General features: G+C 53.3%; 1 protein-coding gene across 2 annotated transcripts in view; it reads left to right on the top strand.

The window, feature by feature from the left end:
• Positions 1–13858, top strand: part of FANCD2 (FA complementation group D2) — a 208250-nt gene that overhangs the window by 47189 nt on the left and 147203 nt on the right. For both annotated transcript variants that reach the window (XM_075321714.1, XM_075321713.1), the window contains exons 20-29: positions 2049–2168; positions 3643–3716; positions 4047–4181; positions 5003–5103; positions 5230–5345; positions 5415–5523; positions 7140–7244; positions 8818–8927; positions 9015–9155; positions 9258–9368. In XM_075321714.1, coding sequence (XP_075177829.1) covers positions 2049–2168; positions 3643–3716; positions 4047–4181; positions 5003–5103; positions 5230–5345; positions 5415–5523; positions 7140–7244; positions 8818–8927; positions 9015–9155; positions 9258–9368 — 1122 coding nt within the window. The remainder of the gene's footprint in view (positions 1–2048; positions 2169–3642; positions 3717–4046; positions 4182–5002; positions 5104–5229; positions 5346–5414; positions 5524–7139; positions 7245–8817; positions 8928–9014; positions 9156–9257; positions 9369–13858) is intronic.

Raw genomic sequence — 13858 nt, 5'->3', positions numbered from 1 at the left:
TCGCCAGGGCATGGACGCAGGGGAATGGTCCCTTCACCCGGACGTGTTTCAGGAAATCTGTCGCCGCTGGGGAGTGCCGGACGTCGACCTAATGGCATCCCGGCACAACAACAAGGTCCCGGCATTCATGGCGAGGTCGCGCGATCAAAGAGCTCTGGCGGCAGACGCCTTGGTTCAAGATTGGTCGCAGTTTCAGCTCCCATACGTGTTTCCGCCTCTGGCGCTCTTGCCCAGAGTGCTACGCAAGATCAGATCCGAGTGCAGCCGCGTCATACTCGTCGCTCCAGACTGGCCGAGGAGGTCGTGGTATCCGGATCTGTGGCATCTCACGATCGGTCGACCGTGGTCACTGCCAGACCGACCAGACTTACTGTCCCAAGGGCCGTTTTTCCATCAGAATTCTGCGGCCCTGAACCTGACTGTGTGGCCATTGAGTCCTGGATCCTAGCATCTGCTGGATTATCTCAGGGAGTCATTGCCACAATGAGACAAGCTAGAAAGTCGAATTCGGCTAAGATCTACCACAGAACGTGGAAGATTTTCTTGTCCTGGTGCTCTGCTCAGGGAGTGTCTCCCTGGCCATTTGCATTGCCCAAGTTTCTTTCCTTCCTGCAATCGGGGTTAGAAAAGGGCTTGTCGCTCAGTTCCCTTAAAGGGCAAGTTTCGGCACTATCCGTGTTTTTTCAGAAGCGTCTAGCACGTCTTCCTAAGGTGCGCACGTTCCTGCAGGGGGTCTGTCATATTGTGCCCCCGTACAAGCGACCGTTAGATCCATGGGATCTGAACAGGGTACTAGTTGCTCTCCAGAAGCCGCCCTTCGAGCCTCTGAAGGAAGTTTCCTTTTCTCGGCTGTCGCAGAAAGTGGCGTTTCTTGTTGCAATCACATCGCTTCGGCGAGTGTCTGAGCTGGCAGCTCTGTCATCTAAGGCTCCCTTCCTGGTGTTCCACCAGGACAAGGTTGTGCTGCGCCCCATTCCGGAGTTTCTCCCTAAGGTCGTATCCTCTTTTCATCTTAATCAGGATATTTCCTTGCCTTCTTTTTGCCCTCATCCGGTTCACCGGTATGAAAAGGCCTTACGTTTGCTAGATCTGGTGAGAGCACTCAGAATCTACATTTCCCGCACGGCGCCCATACGCCGTGCCGATGCACTTTTCGTCCTTGTCGCTGGTCCGCGCAAGGGGTTGCAGGCTTCTAAAGCCACCCTGGCTCGATGGATCAAAGAACCAATTCTAGAGGCCTACCGTTCTGCGGGGCTTCCGGTTCCTTCGGGGCTAAAAGCCCACTCCACCAGAGCCGTGGGTGCGTCCTGGGCATTACGTCACCAGGCTTCGGCTCAACAGGTGTGCCAGGCAGCTACCTGGTCCAGTCTGCACACTTTCACCAAGCATTATCAGGTGCATACCTATGCTTCGGCGGATGCCAGCTTAGGTAGAAGAGTCCTGCAGGCGGCAGTGACACCCCCGTAGGGGAGGGCTGTTTTGCAGCTCTAACATGAGGTATTTATTTACCCACCCAGGGACAGCTTTTGGACGTCCCAATCGTCTGGGTCTCCCAATAGAGCGCTGAAGAAGAAGGGAATTTTGTTACTTACCGTAAATTCCTTTTCTTCTAGCTCTTATTGGGAGACCCAGCACCCGCCCTGTTGTCCTTCGGGATGTTTTTTTGTTGTTTGCGGGTACACATGTTGTTCATGTTGAACGGTTTTTCAGTTCTCCGATGTTATTCGGAGTTAATTTGTTTAAACCAGTTATTGGCTTCCTCCTTCTTGCTTTGGCACTAAAACTGGAGAACCCGTGATACCACGGGGGGGTATAGCCAGAGGGGGAGGGGCCTTGCACTTTTAATGTAGTGCTTTGTGTGGCCTCCAGAGGGCAGTAGCTATACCCCCAATCGTCTGGGTCTCCCAATAAGAGCTAGAAGAAAAGGAATTTACGGTAAGTAACAAAATTCCCTTCTTTATGCACCATGATTTAAAATAAAGAAAAGAAGAATGAAACGAAAAATCTACGAGTGCCGATCCCTATTATTTATTTGTGTCTGTATACAGGTGACGTCTCTGCTGACGCTGGCCCGTTCTTGCTGTGAGCAGTCGCCTCTCTCTGCCGCTTTCCTCTATGATGAGCTCGCTGATCTGGTCCAGAAGAGGAGTGTGGCGGTTCAAGCGATGGTAAGAATCGTGTCCATCTTACTTCCGTTGCTTCTTAGGATATGCTCTGCAGGCTCTGTTATATGTTAGTTGATGGAGAATAGTTGCTTTGCCGTAGCACCCCCTGCCATCTGAACTGTGGACCCCATACCCCTCCCTTTCCATGGTGACTACTGTGAAATGGCGCCCCCTGGTGACTGCTGTGAGATGGCGCCCCCCGGTGACTGCTGTGAGATGGCATTCCCCCCGCCCCGACCCCGGTGACTGCAGTGAGATGGCGCCCCCTAGTGACTGCTGTGAGATGGCGCCCCCCAGTGACTGTTATGAGATGGCACACCTCAGTAACTGCTTTGAGATCGCACCCCTGGTGACTGCTGTGAGATTGTGCCCTCCCCTGCTGACTGCTGTGAGATGGTCCCCCCCCTCCGGTGACTGCTGTGAGATTGTGCCCTCCCCCACTGACTGCTGTGAGATGGTCTCCCCCCCCCCGGTGACTGCTGTGAGATTGTGCCCTCCCCGCTGACTGCTGTGAGATGGTCTCCCCCTGTCCCCCCCCCGGTGACTGCTGTGAGATGGTTGCCCCCCCCTGGTGACTGCTGTGTGATGGCGCCCCCGGAGACTGCTGTGAGATGGCGCTCCTGGTGACTGCTTTGGCAAACCCCTGCCAACTGAACTGTGGACCCCAAACCCTCCTGTCCCCGGTGACTGCTGTGATATGGTCTGGTCCCCCCCGGTGACCGCTGTGCTATAACAGAAGCCATTTCTCGTGACCGCTGTGAGATGGTCCTTCCGGTGAACGCTGTGAGATGGTCCCCCCCGGCCCCCCGGTGAACGCTGTGAGATGGTCCTCCCCCCTCCCCCGGTGAATGCTGGGAGTTGGTGTCCCCCGGTGAACGCTGCGAGATGGTCCCGCCTCCTGGTAAACGCTGTGAGATGGTGTGTGTGTTTGTGTGTGTGTGTGTGTGTGTGTCCCGGTGGACGCTGTGAGATGGTCCCCCCCCGGTGAACGCTGTCTGATGGGCCTCCCCCCCCCCCCCCCCGGTCACAGACTGCTGTGAGATGGCACCACCCTCCCGTGACTGCTGTGTGATGGCCCCCTTGTGACCGCAGTGAGACGGACCACCCCAGTGTCTGCTGTGTGATGGCCCCCTTGTGACCGCAGTGAGATGGACCACCCCAGTGACTGCTGTGTGATGGCCCCCCGGTGACTGCTGTGACATGGCCCTTCCCCCCATGAGTATGCGGCACTATTGCCCGCTGCTAATCTCCGCTGCTGGATCAGACCCTGTGAATGGCGGCTCGGTATAACAGAAGCCGTTTCTCGTGATCGTTCCACCAAGCTGCCACTGAAGTTTATGGGTCTCTTGAGCTTTGTCAGGCCATAATAGTATCAGACGGTCCCATTAACCATAGTGACATGATGGAGGAGCTGATGACTGGAGTGACACCTGTACATCCTCCGGACGCTGATTTTCGCCTCTCTCATCCGCTGCAGGAACAGGTGAGGAAGACGGTGGTGGAGGATTTTCAGGACGATTATGTTGTGGATCTGGAGCCGGCTGTAGAAGGGTGAGTCCGATCCATCATGTCCTCATATCTACTACTACGCCATCACATATCACACTTACTGTGAGGTCGCCACCAAAGATGATCCCACAACAAGAGACTTGTATAACCGGCCACAGACTGACTGAGAAAGCAGAGTGCCTGGTGTACTCGGTGCCTGGTGCAGTGTCCGCTGCCTGCTGACGTGTTATGTGCATGGATTCCTGTGGGGGCCGCACCTCCAGTGCCCATCGTGGCACCAGTAACGTGTCCCAACTAGGGGCACGTGTATCTCGTAGTTAGGAGTCCCCGATCGATCAGCCGTTCCCACAATGCCCTTTTCTGTGTCTACAGGTCCCATCTGTTCCCAGTGAAAGCCATGTATAACCTGGAGGATGATGAGAGTCAGGGTGTGGTAGTCATCAACCTCCTTCCTCTGCTGTCACACGATAACAATAAAGACTCTTCCCCAATCGTCAGAGACGGACGGTGAGTGGCCCCTGTGTTTTGGAGGTTGTTTCCAGCACAACACATGGCTCATTACATGGGCTGGGATTACCGGACTCTTCACTCATTGGAGGCCATCGTCACTTCTGCTGGGTGATGAGGATGTGTTTCAGGATATTCCTCTAAACAGCCGAGCAATGCCATGTGTTCCTCATTTATCAGGGAACAACCCCAAGTACATGTACCTGTGTGTGACTGCTGGCGTCCACTCTCACCGTGTATGAGCGCATGGGAGACTTCTGGCCTCCACTCTCACCGTGTGTGTTTAGCTGCCGGCCAGCACTCTCACTGCATTTGTTTGGCTGTCGACCTCAACTCTCACCGTGTCTTGGTGTGCCCAGCTGCCAGCCTTCACGCTCACCACGTGTGTGCGCAGGGGGCTGCTGGTCTCCACTCTCCTCACATTTGTCTGGCTGTTGGCCTCCACTCCCACCGTGTGTGTACGTGGCTACCAGCCTCCAATCTCACCATGTGTGTGTGCAGGGAGCTGTCAGCTCCCACTCTCATTGTGTGTACTTGACTGCCGGCCCCCAGTCTCACCGTGTGTGTTTGGCTGCCGGCCCCCACTCTCACCGCATGTGTATGCAGGGGGCTACCAGCCTCCACACTCGATGACTGAATGGCTGCCAGCCTCCACTCTCACCGCGTGTGGGCACATGGCTGCCGACCTCCACTGTTACCGCGTGTCTGTTTGTGTGTTCTCGCGGGGGCTCTCTATTATGGGGCGCACCGTGTTGATCATTACCCTGTGTAGCAGCTGATCCATGCTGCCCATCGTAAGCTGTCATCTCTTCTACCCGCAGCCTAGTGTCTCTTCTCTGCTTGTGCCCCTTTTTCCGGTTGCTCCGTCTCTGCATAGAGGACGAGTTTGATGGTAACTTGGATGAGATTGACGCATTATTAGGTACAGTATTATCATCTTTCTCTGCCCCAAAGAAACTACAATGTTGCATAATGTTTCTGTGGGCAAGAGTCCGTATGACGGTGTAACGGGAGAAGGCCTCTCTCTCCGTCTTGTATCCCCGTCTAGGCTGCCCGCTCTACCTGACAGACCTGGACGTCGTTGACAAGGTGGAGTCTCTGTCCAAGCAAGAGCGGGAGTTCCTTTGCTCACTCCTCTTCCTGGCCATTAACTGGTTTATAGAGGTAAGTGAGGTCTCCTTGTCCTACACCTCGGGCTGAAAGCTCTTTACTGACGCTGACCTGTTTTTGCAGGTAGTAAATGCCTTCTGTAAGCAGCCAAATGCCGACATGAAGGGCAAAGTGCTGACCCGACTGCAAAACATCACTTGGCTGCGCTGCGTCCTGGAGAAGTGTCTGCCCGGTACTGTCTGCACATCTTGCATGAACGCTCATGTTTCATCCAAATCCAAGCACATCAGGCAACATATTGGCCATGAATGATGCCTCTGTCCTGAGCACAGGAGGTCCCATATAAAGTAATAGAATGGGGTCCTGATCACTGCATGACCACAGAGAGGAGACGTCTGGTTGGAGTTGTAGTCACATGTATTGCCGCCGCTGTCAAGTTCTTTGGACCTGACCAGTGGGCGACTGCTACACTCAAGCCACGCTCCTCCTTATGGTCTTGACGTAAAGAGAAATGGGGGGGTGGGGCCCTCGAGATTACCTGTATACAGTAATTGATGGTGGAGGCCACAGAGTAAATATGTTGTGGCTAAATGTTGATTCTGGCACATCCTCATTAATGGTGACTACAGGGTGATATGGGTGACTTCACAAAATATGTATTTATACATCCAGCACAACAAACAAATGAGCTGATGCTTTCATAATATTGCATCTATATTCAAAAATATAACTACTATAATACCGCTCCCTATGTACAAGAATATAACTACTATATAGTATAACTATACTGTATATACAGTGTGTCCACCCATATCCTGTCCACCACCATTAACTTGAGAACGGCGGCAGCTATAGGCATAGAAGTGGTGTCTAGGTATAGTAAAGTATCCATGTGCTACGCAATGAAACCACCTATAGCGCCACCTGGTGGAAAACAACGGAGTAAGCATTTTTATCTCGAAAATGGAACGAGATAGAGAAAAAAAGTGAATTTCAAAGTTGTAGGGCATCATCAATTCAATACGAATCGACACCTTGCATACAGAAATGCTATGATTAGAACGTGTAAAACTCACAAAGCTGCGGACGTGAAGCGATACCTCATGGAGACCTTCCTACAAGTCATTGGGTATGGTGGCTGTGTGGAGTGGCCTCCACGCTCACCTGACCTGACCCCATTAGACTTCTTTCTGTGAGGTCACATCAAACAGCAGGTGTATGCGACCCCTCCACCAACATTGCAGGACCTACGACGCCGTATCACAGATGCTTGTGCAAACGTGTCACCTACCATATTGCACAACGTGCAGCAAGATACAGTATGCTGTCCAGAGGCCAGATGTGCATTGCAGCTGACGGGGGCCACTTTGAGCATCAAAGTTAAATGAGTGCCATATGCGTGACCAGCATTCAGTGTTTTGGGGGGGTCATGGGTTTCATATCATAGCATTTCTGTATACAAGGTGTCGATTCGTATTGAATTGATGATGCCCTACAATTTTTTAATTCACTTTTTTTCTCCATCTCATTCCGTTTTCGAGATAAAAATGCTAACTCCGTTGTTTTCCACCAGGTGGTGCTATAGGTGGTTTCATTGCGTAGCGCATGAATACTTTACTATACCTAGACACCACTTCTATGCCTATAGCTGCTGCCGTTCTCAAGTTAATGGCGATGGACACACTGTATGCTTCCATTGGATGATGTGGTGTGTTTGTTTCTGGAGCACTGAAGGGTGGTAGTTTAGGTGATGTACGGAGGGTTAAAGTTGGAGAGAGGTGAGGAGGTGATTTGGGAGAAGACCGGTATGTGCAGGACACTTACTCTTGCCTGTTCTTTATTCTTCAGCTTGTCCTGGGTATATTCCGCCTTGTGCTCGTTTTGACTGTGACTGGAATGAGGGGTCACCTCCGGCGTTACCCGCTGTCGCCACAGCAAACACTGTGAGAAAAGGTATTATCTCTGGGTGAGAGAAATGAGAGGAGCAGCAGAAGACTTGAAGATCCCCTTGCTCTGAGCTGCTCATCTCCCCTGAGGACATGCTGTACAGTGTCTGATCTCCCCTGAGGACATGCTATACAGTGCCTGATCTCCCCTGAGGACATGCTATACAGTGTCTGATCTCCCCTGAGGACATGCTGTACAGTGCCTGATCTCCCCTGAGGACATGCTGTACAGTGCCTGATCTCCCCTGAGGACAATGCTGTACAGTGCCTGATCTCCCCTGAGGACATGCTGTACAGTGCCTGATCTCCCCTGAGGACATGCTGTACAGTGTCTGATCTCCCCTGAGGACATGCTGTACAGTGCCTGATCTCCCCTGAGGACATGCTGTACAGTGCCTGATCTCCCCTGAGGATATGCTGTACAGTGTCTGATCTCCCCTGAGGACATGCTGTACAGTGCCTGATCTCCCCTGAGGACATGCTGTACAGTGCCTGATCTCCCCTGAGGACATGCTGTACAGTGTCTGATCTCCCCTGAGGACATGCTGTACAGTGCCTGATCTCCCCTGAGGACATGCTGTACAGTGCCTGATCTCCCCTGAGGACATGCTGTACAGTGCCTGATCTCCCCTGAGGACATGCTGTACAGTGCCTGATCTCCCCTGAGGACATGCTGTACAGTGCCTGATCTCCCCTGAGGACATGCTGTACAGTGCCTGATCTCCCCTGAGGACATGCTGTACAGTGCCTGATCTCCCCTGAGGACATGCTGTACAGTGCCTGATCTCCCCTGAGGACATGCTGTACAGTGTCTGATCTCCCCTGAGGACATGCTGTACAGTGTCTGATCTCCCCTGATGACATGCTGTACAGTGTCTGATCTCCCCTGAGGACATGCTGTACAGTGCCTGATCTCCCCTGAGGACATGCTGTACAGTGTCTGATCTCCCCTGAGGACATGCTGTGCAGTGCCTGATCTCCCCTGATGACACGTGGTATAGCGCCTGAGCCACCATATGGTGGCTGATCTCTCTAGAAGACATGAGGTTCTGAACCTTAACTGACGTGCGGCATCTGATCTCCCCTGAGTGCATGTGGTGCAGTGCGTGAGCCACCATGCTGTCTCTGATCCACCCTGAAGGCACGCGGTGCAGTGCGGGAGCCACCATGCTGTCTCTGATCCACCCTGAAGGCACGCGGTGCAGTGCGGGAGCCACCATGCTGTCTCTGATCCACCCTGAAGGCACGCGGTGCAGTGCGGGAGGCACTGTGCTGTGTCTGAGCTACCCTGAGGACATGCGGTACACTGCGGGGGCCGCTGTGCTGTGTCTGATCTCCCCTGAGCGCATAAGCTGCAATGTGGGGGGACGCCGTGCTGTGTCTGATCTCCCCTGAGCGCACAAGCTGCAATGTGGGGGTCCGCCGTGCTGTGTTTGATGTCCCCTGAGGACACGCGGTGCAGTGCGGGGTCCGCCGTGCTGAGATAGATCTCCCCTTCTCCCCTGAGGATACTCGGTAAAGTGAAGGATTGGTTCTGCTTTTGTTGATGTTCTTAATAAATGCAGCATTTGTTGATTTAGGAAAGAAGCGCAGACTGGAGGATGGGAAGAGCGGCAGCTCAGAAGCCTCGCAGGTAGAGGAGCAGCTGGACTCTGTGCCGGTGGAAACACAGAAGAGTCAAGCTGACAAGGTAGTCCAGCTTTATATTCTCCTAATGAGGGGCAGAAGGCCTTCTAGTAATGTCACTGTCTTACATCTTGTGCTGTTCATTCTTTAGGAGAAGGATGAAAACGGCAGGTCCCCCGGGTGTCTGAGCAGCTTTCGTAGATTCTTTCGGGAGCTGGATGTGGACGTGTTTACGATTCTACAGAGCGGCCTTGTCACACGCTCACTGCTGGATTCTGATATGTGTACAAAGGTAAAGCGGATGTATGCCACCGGGAATGGCTGAGCTCCTCTGCACTCTCCATGGCCCCTAGTGGTCTTTACTTTATGTACCCATCTATACTGTGTCCTGCAGGCTACAGAAGTGCTGCAGCTGGGACCCGCAGAGCTTGCCTATCTTCTGGAGGACCTGTCCCGCAAAGCTGAGCACCTCCTCTCACCCACAAGGAGAATGCTGCTGCTGAAGGTGACGTTGTTATCACTGTGTATAGTAACGGCATGTATATCTATAGTGGTGACCTGTGTATAGATAAGAGGAGTAACACGTCTATATCCACCGATGTCTCCGCACGTGTCTTGTGTTCACATGCACTGTCCTGTGCACTATGAGGGACACTCGTGTAGACCTGACCTCCCTCCTAGAGGTTGAGGGTTCTCGTCTACTTTCTGGGCTGTTGCCATAGGGAAGACAATTACTTACTGGTGATTGGATTTTCCAGAACCCATGACGGTGCATTTATATTCTCTCCTCATCAGTCATTGTTCAGGGTTTGGTCAAAGTGGTGTTGGAAACAGAAGAAATAATCCTTAGTTACTTTGCTTCATGGTTATACAGTAATACCTCGACTAACGAGTGCACCAACTTAACTAATTTTTCAAGATACGAGACGTCGCTATGTATCTTTTTTGCTTCATGATGTGAGCACAAATCTGAGTTACCAGCAGCTGCTGTGTGATCACATGTGCCCACTCATTAAGGAAATGAATATTCCCTGCTTCCCTCGCCCATCATCTTGGACATAGAGAGCAGCGAGTACAGTGTCTCGGCAGCTGATGGAGTGGAAGAGCTGGGCACTCATACGCTGATCAGCTATGTGCATCATGCGTCACACTTAAAAAAACTATTTCTTTTTCGCTCCTAATTGGGAGACCCAGACAGTGGGTGTATAGCTACTGCCTCTGGAGGCCGCACAAAGAACTACACTTAAAAGTGTAAGGCCCCTCCCCTTCTGGCTATACACCCTCCCGTAGGAGTACGGATTCCTCAGTTTTAGCTTTGTGCGCAAGGAGGTCAGACACGCACGCATAGCTCCATTGTTTTTAGTCAGCAGCAGCTGCTGACTATGTCGGATGGAAGAAAAGAGGACACATACAGTGTCCCCAGCATGCTCCCTTCTCACCCCACTTATGTCGGAGGTGTTTGTAAGGTTGAGGTACCCATTGCGGGTACGGCGGCAGGAGCCCACATGCTGATTCCTTCCCCATCCCTTTTTACAGGGCTCTGGGTGAAGTGGGATTTACCGGTCTCCAGGCACTGAGACCGGGCTCCATCTACAGCCCCTGGAGAAGATGCTGGATGGAGCGGAGTACGTCAGGGACATGGCCCTGCTTCCTTAAGGTACTCTGTGTCCCCGTGCATTTGGCGCTCACACCGCAGCATGCTGGGTGTTGTAGTGCGCCGGGGGACGTCAGCGCTGCGGCGCCTGTGCCATGGCCTCATTCAGCTTAGCTGAAGCAGGCACACTTATGGGATCGGCCGCGCCGGCCGCTGGGGCTGCGGCACGGCTGGCACTTGTAGTGCGCCGGGGACTTCAGCGCGGCCTGCGCTTTTACGGCGGCCGCGCTGATAACTACAGTCCCCGGCTTTTTGCGGCCTGTTTCCGTTCGTTCCCGCCCCCGGACCTGCCAGTCAGGAGAGGGGCGGGACGCTGCCCACGTCTAGGACTCGGTCGCGCCGGCCGCTGGAATAGCGGCGCGGCTGGCACTTGTAGTGCGCCGGGGACTTCAGCGCGGCCCGCGCTTTTACGGCGGCCGCGCTGATAACTCGAGTCCCCGGCTTTTGCGGCCTGCTTTCGTTCGTTCCCGCCCCCAGACCTGCCAGTCAGGAGAGGGGCGGGACGCTGGCCAGTGCATCAGCGCTGAGGGCTGGAGTCGTTTTTACATACTCCAGCCCTCACAGTCAGCACAGAGGGGACACTGTTCCCGCACTTTTGTTTGGGAACTCCCACGGACCGCCCCTCTCCACACAAGCCGGCAGCCATTCTTGCCAGACACGCTGCGCTGCAGAGGGGAGCCGGGGAGACCCAGACAAGGCATTCTGCAGCCTCTTACCCGCTGTTCAGCGGGCGGTAAGCAGCCCTCAGGGCTCACCCCCTCTTGTGCTCGTAGTATTCTTAGTATTTTGTTGCTACAAATACTTTGTACTGCATAGCGCTGGTCGCCCTTTTGGCTATAGACTCTCTCACATGCAGAGAGCCAGCAGCATGTCGCCCGTAAAACGCAAGGGTGCCAAAGCACAGACAGACGGGCCTTCACATTCATCTCAATGGTCTGGATCCCAGCGGGATGAATCTATGGGTGATGAGGCGGACGTAACTGATCAGGATTCTGATCCTGGGACCGCTCTCAATCTAGATACACCAGATGGTGACGCCATAGTTAATGATCTTATATTTAACATCAATAAGATGTTGAATATTTCCCCACCAGCTCCTCCTGTAGAGGAGTCAGCTTCGCAGCACGAGAGAATCCATTTCAGATACCCTAAGCGTACATTAAGCACTTTTCTGGACCACGCTGACTTCAGAGACGCAATCCAGAAACCCCACGCTTATCCTGAAAGGCGTTTTCCTAAACGACTTAAAGATACACGCTACCCTTTTCCCTCTGAAGTGGTCAAGGGTTGGACCCAGTGTCCAAAAGTGGATCCTCCAATTTCCAGGCTTGCAGCTAGATCCTTGGTTGCTGTTGAAGATGCAGCGGCACTTAAAGATGCCACTGACAGGCAGATGGAGCTCTGGCTGAAATCCATCTATGAAGCGATTGGAGCGTCATTAGCGCCTTCTTTTGCGGCCGTATGGGCACTCCAAGCTATCACGGCCGGGCTTGCGCGAGTCGACTCAGTCACACGTGCATTTGCCCCGCAGGTAGCACCATTGACCTCGCAAATGGCGGCATTCGCGTCGTACGCGATTAATGCTGTTCTGGACGCTACAAGCCGCACGGCAGTGGCGTCAGCCAACTCAGTTGTTTTGCGTAGGGCTCTGTGGTTGAGACATTGGAAAGCAGATTCTCATTCCAAGAAGTGCTTAACCAATTTGCCTTTTTCTCGTGACCGATTGTTTGGAGAGCGTTTGGATGAAATCATCAAACACTCCAAGGGTAAGGACTCTTCCTTACCGCAACACAGACAAAACAAGCCCCAACAGAGGAGGGGTCAGTCTGGTTATCGGTCCTTTCGAGGACAGGGCAGGTCCCAATTCGCCTCGTCAAAAAAGACTCAAAAGGACCAGAGACGTTCAAATCCTTGGAGGTCTCAGTCACGCCCAAAAAGACCAGCCGGAGGAACCGTTGCCAAAACGACGTCCTCCTGACTTGCGGTCTCCGATACCCACGCCCGCGGTCGGTGGGAGGCTGTCCCACTTTGGCGACATTTGGCTAGCAAGCGTCAAAGACCGTTGGGTGAGAGATATTCTATCTCACGGGTACAGGATAGAGTTCAGTTCTCGTCCGCCAACTCGTTTCTTCCGAACTTCTCCACCACCAGACCGAGCCGATGCTCTGTGGCAGGCGGTGGCCGCTCTAAAGGCGGAAGGAGTGGTGACCTCCGTCCCTCTTCAGGAACAGGGTCACGGTTTTTACTCCAATCTGTTTGTGGTCCCAAAAAAGGACGGATCGTATCGTCCCGTCCTGGATCTGAAGTTGCTCAACAGACACGTAAAAGTCAGGAGGTTCCGGATGGAATCCCTACGCTCCGTCATAGCCTCAATGTCTCAGGGAGATTTTCTAGCATCAATAGACATCAAAGATGCGTATCTCCACGTGCCGATTGCACCAGAGCATCAGCGTTTCCTACGTTTCGTCATACACGACGAGCACCTACAGTTCGTAGCGTTACCCTTCGGTCTGGCAACAGCCCCCCGGGTCTTCACCAAAGTCATGGCAGCAGTAGTAGCTGTTCTGCACTCGCAGGGTCACTCGGTCATCCCGTATCTAGACGACCTGCTTATAAAGGCATCCTCTCAAGAAGCATGCCAACACAGTCTGGAGGTGGCGCTAGACACTCTCCAGACTTTCGGGTGGATTATCAACTTTCCAAAGTCTCATCTAACCCCGACCCAATCTCTGACTTATCTTGGCATGGAGTTTCATACTCTATCAGCGATAGTGAGGCTTCCACTGGACAAGCAGTGCTCGCTACGGACTGGAGTGCAATCTCTCCTTCAGAGCCAGTCGCACTCACTGAGGCGCCTCATGCATTTCCTAGGAAAGATGGTAGCAGCAATGGAGGCAGTCCCGTTCGCGCAGTTTCATCTGCGCCCTCTCCAATGGGACATTCTGCGCCAATGGGATGGGAGATCGACGTCCCTCGACAGGACGGTCTCCCTCTCTCAGACTGCCAAGGACTCTCTACGTTGGTGGCTTCTCCCCAACTCATTGTCACAGGGAAAGTCGTTCCTTCCCCCGTCCTGGGCAGTGGTCACGACAGATGCGAGCCTATCAGGGTGGGGAGCGGTGTTTCTCCACCACAGGGCTCAGGGGACGTGGACTCAGGAAGAGTCCACCTTGCAGATCAATGTTCTGGAAATCAGAGCAATCTATCTTGCTCTGCGAGCCTTCCAACAATGGCTGGAAGGCAAGCAGATTCGGATTCAGTCGGACAACTCCACAGCGGTGGCGTACATCAACCACCAAGGGGGAACACGCAGTCGCCAAGCTTTTCAAGAAGTCCAGCGG

This window comes from Anomaloglossus baeobatrachus, chromosome 8 (genome assembly GCF_048569485.1).
Source record: "Anomaloglossus baeobatrachus isolate aAnoBae1 chromosome 8, aAnoBae1.hap1, whole genome shotgun sequence".
Lineage (NCBI taxonomy): Eukaryota > Metazoa > Chordata > Amphibia > Anura > Aromobatidae > Anomaloglossus > Anomaloglossus baeobatrachus.
The sequence above is the reverse complement of the archived record's forward strand: the minus strand, read 5'-3'. Positions and strand labels throughout refer to the sequence as shown.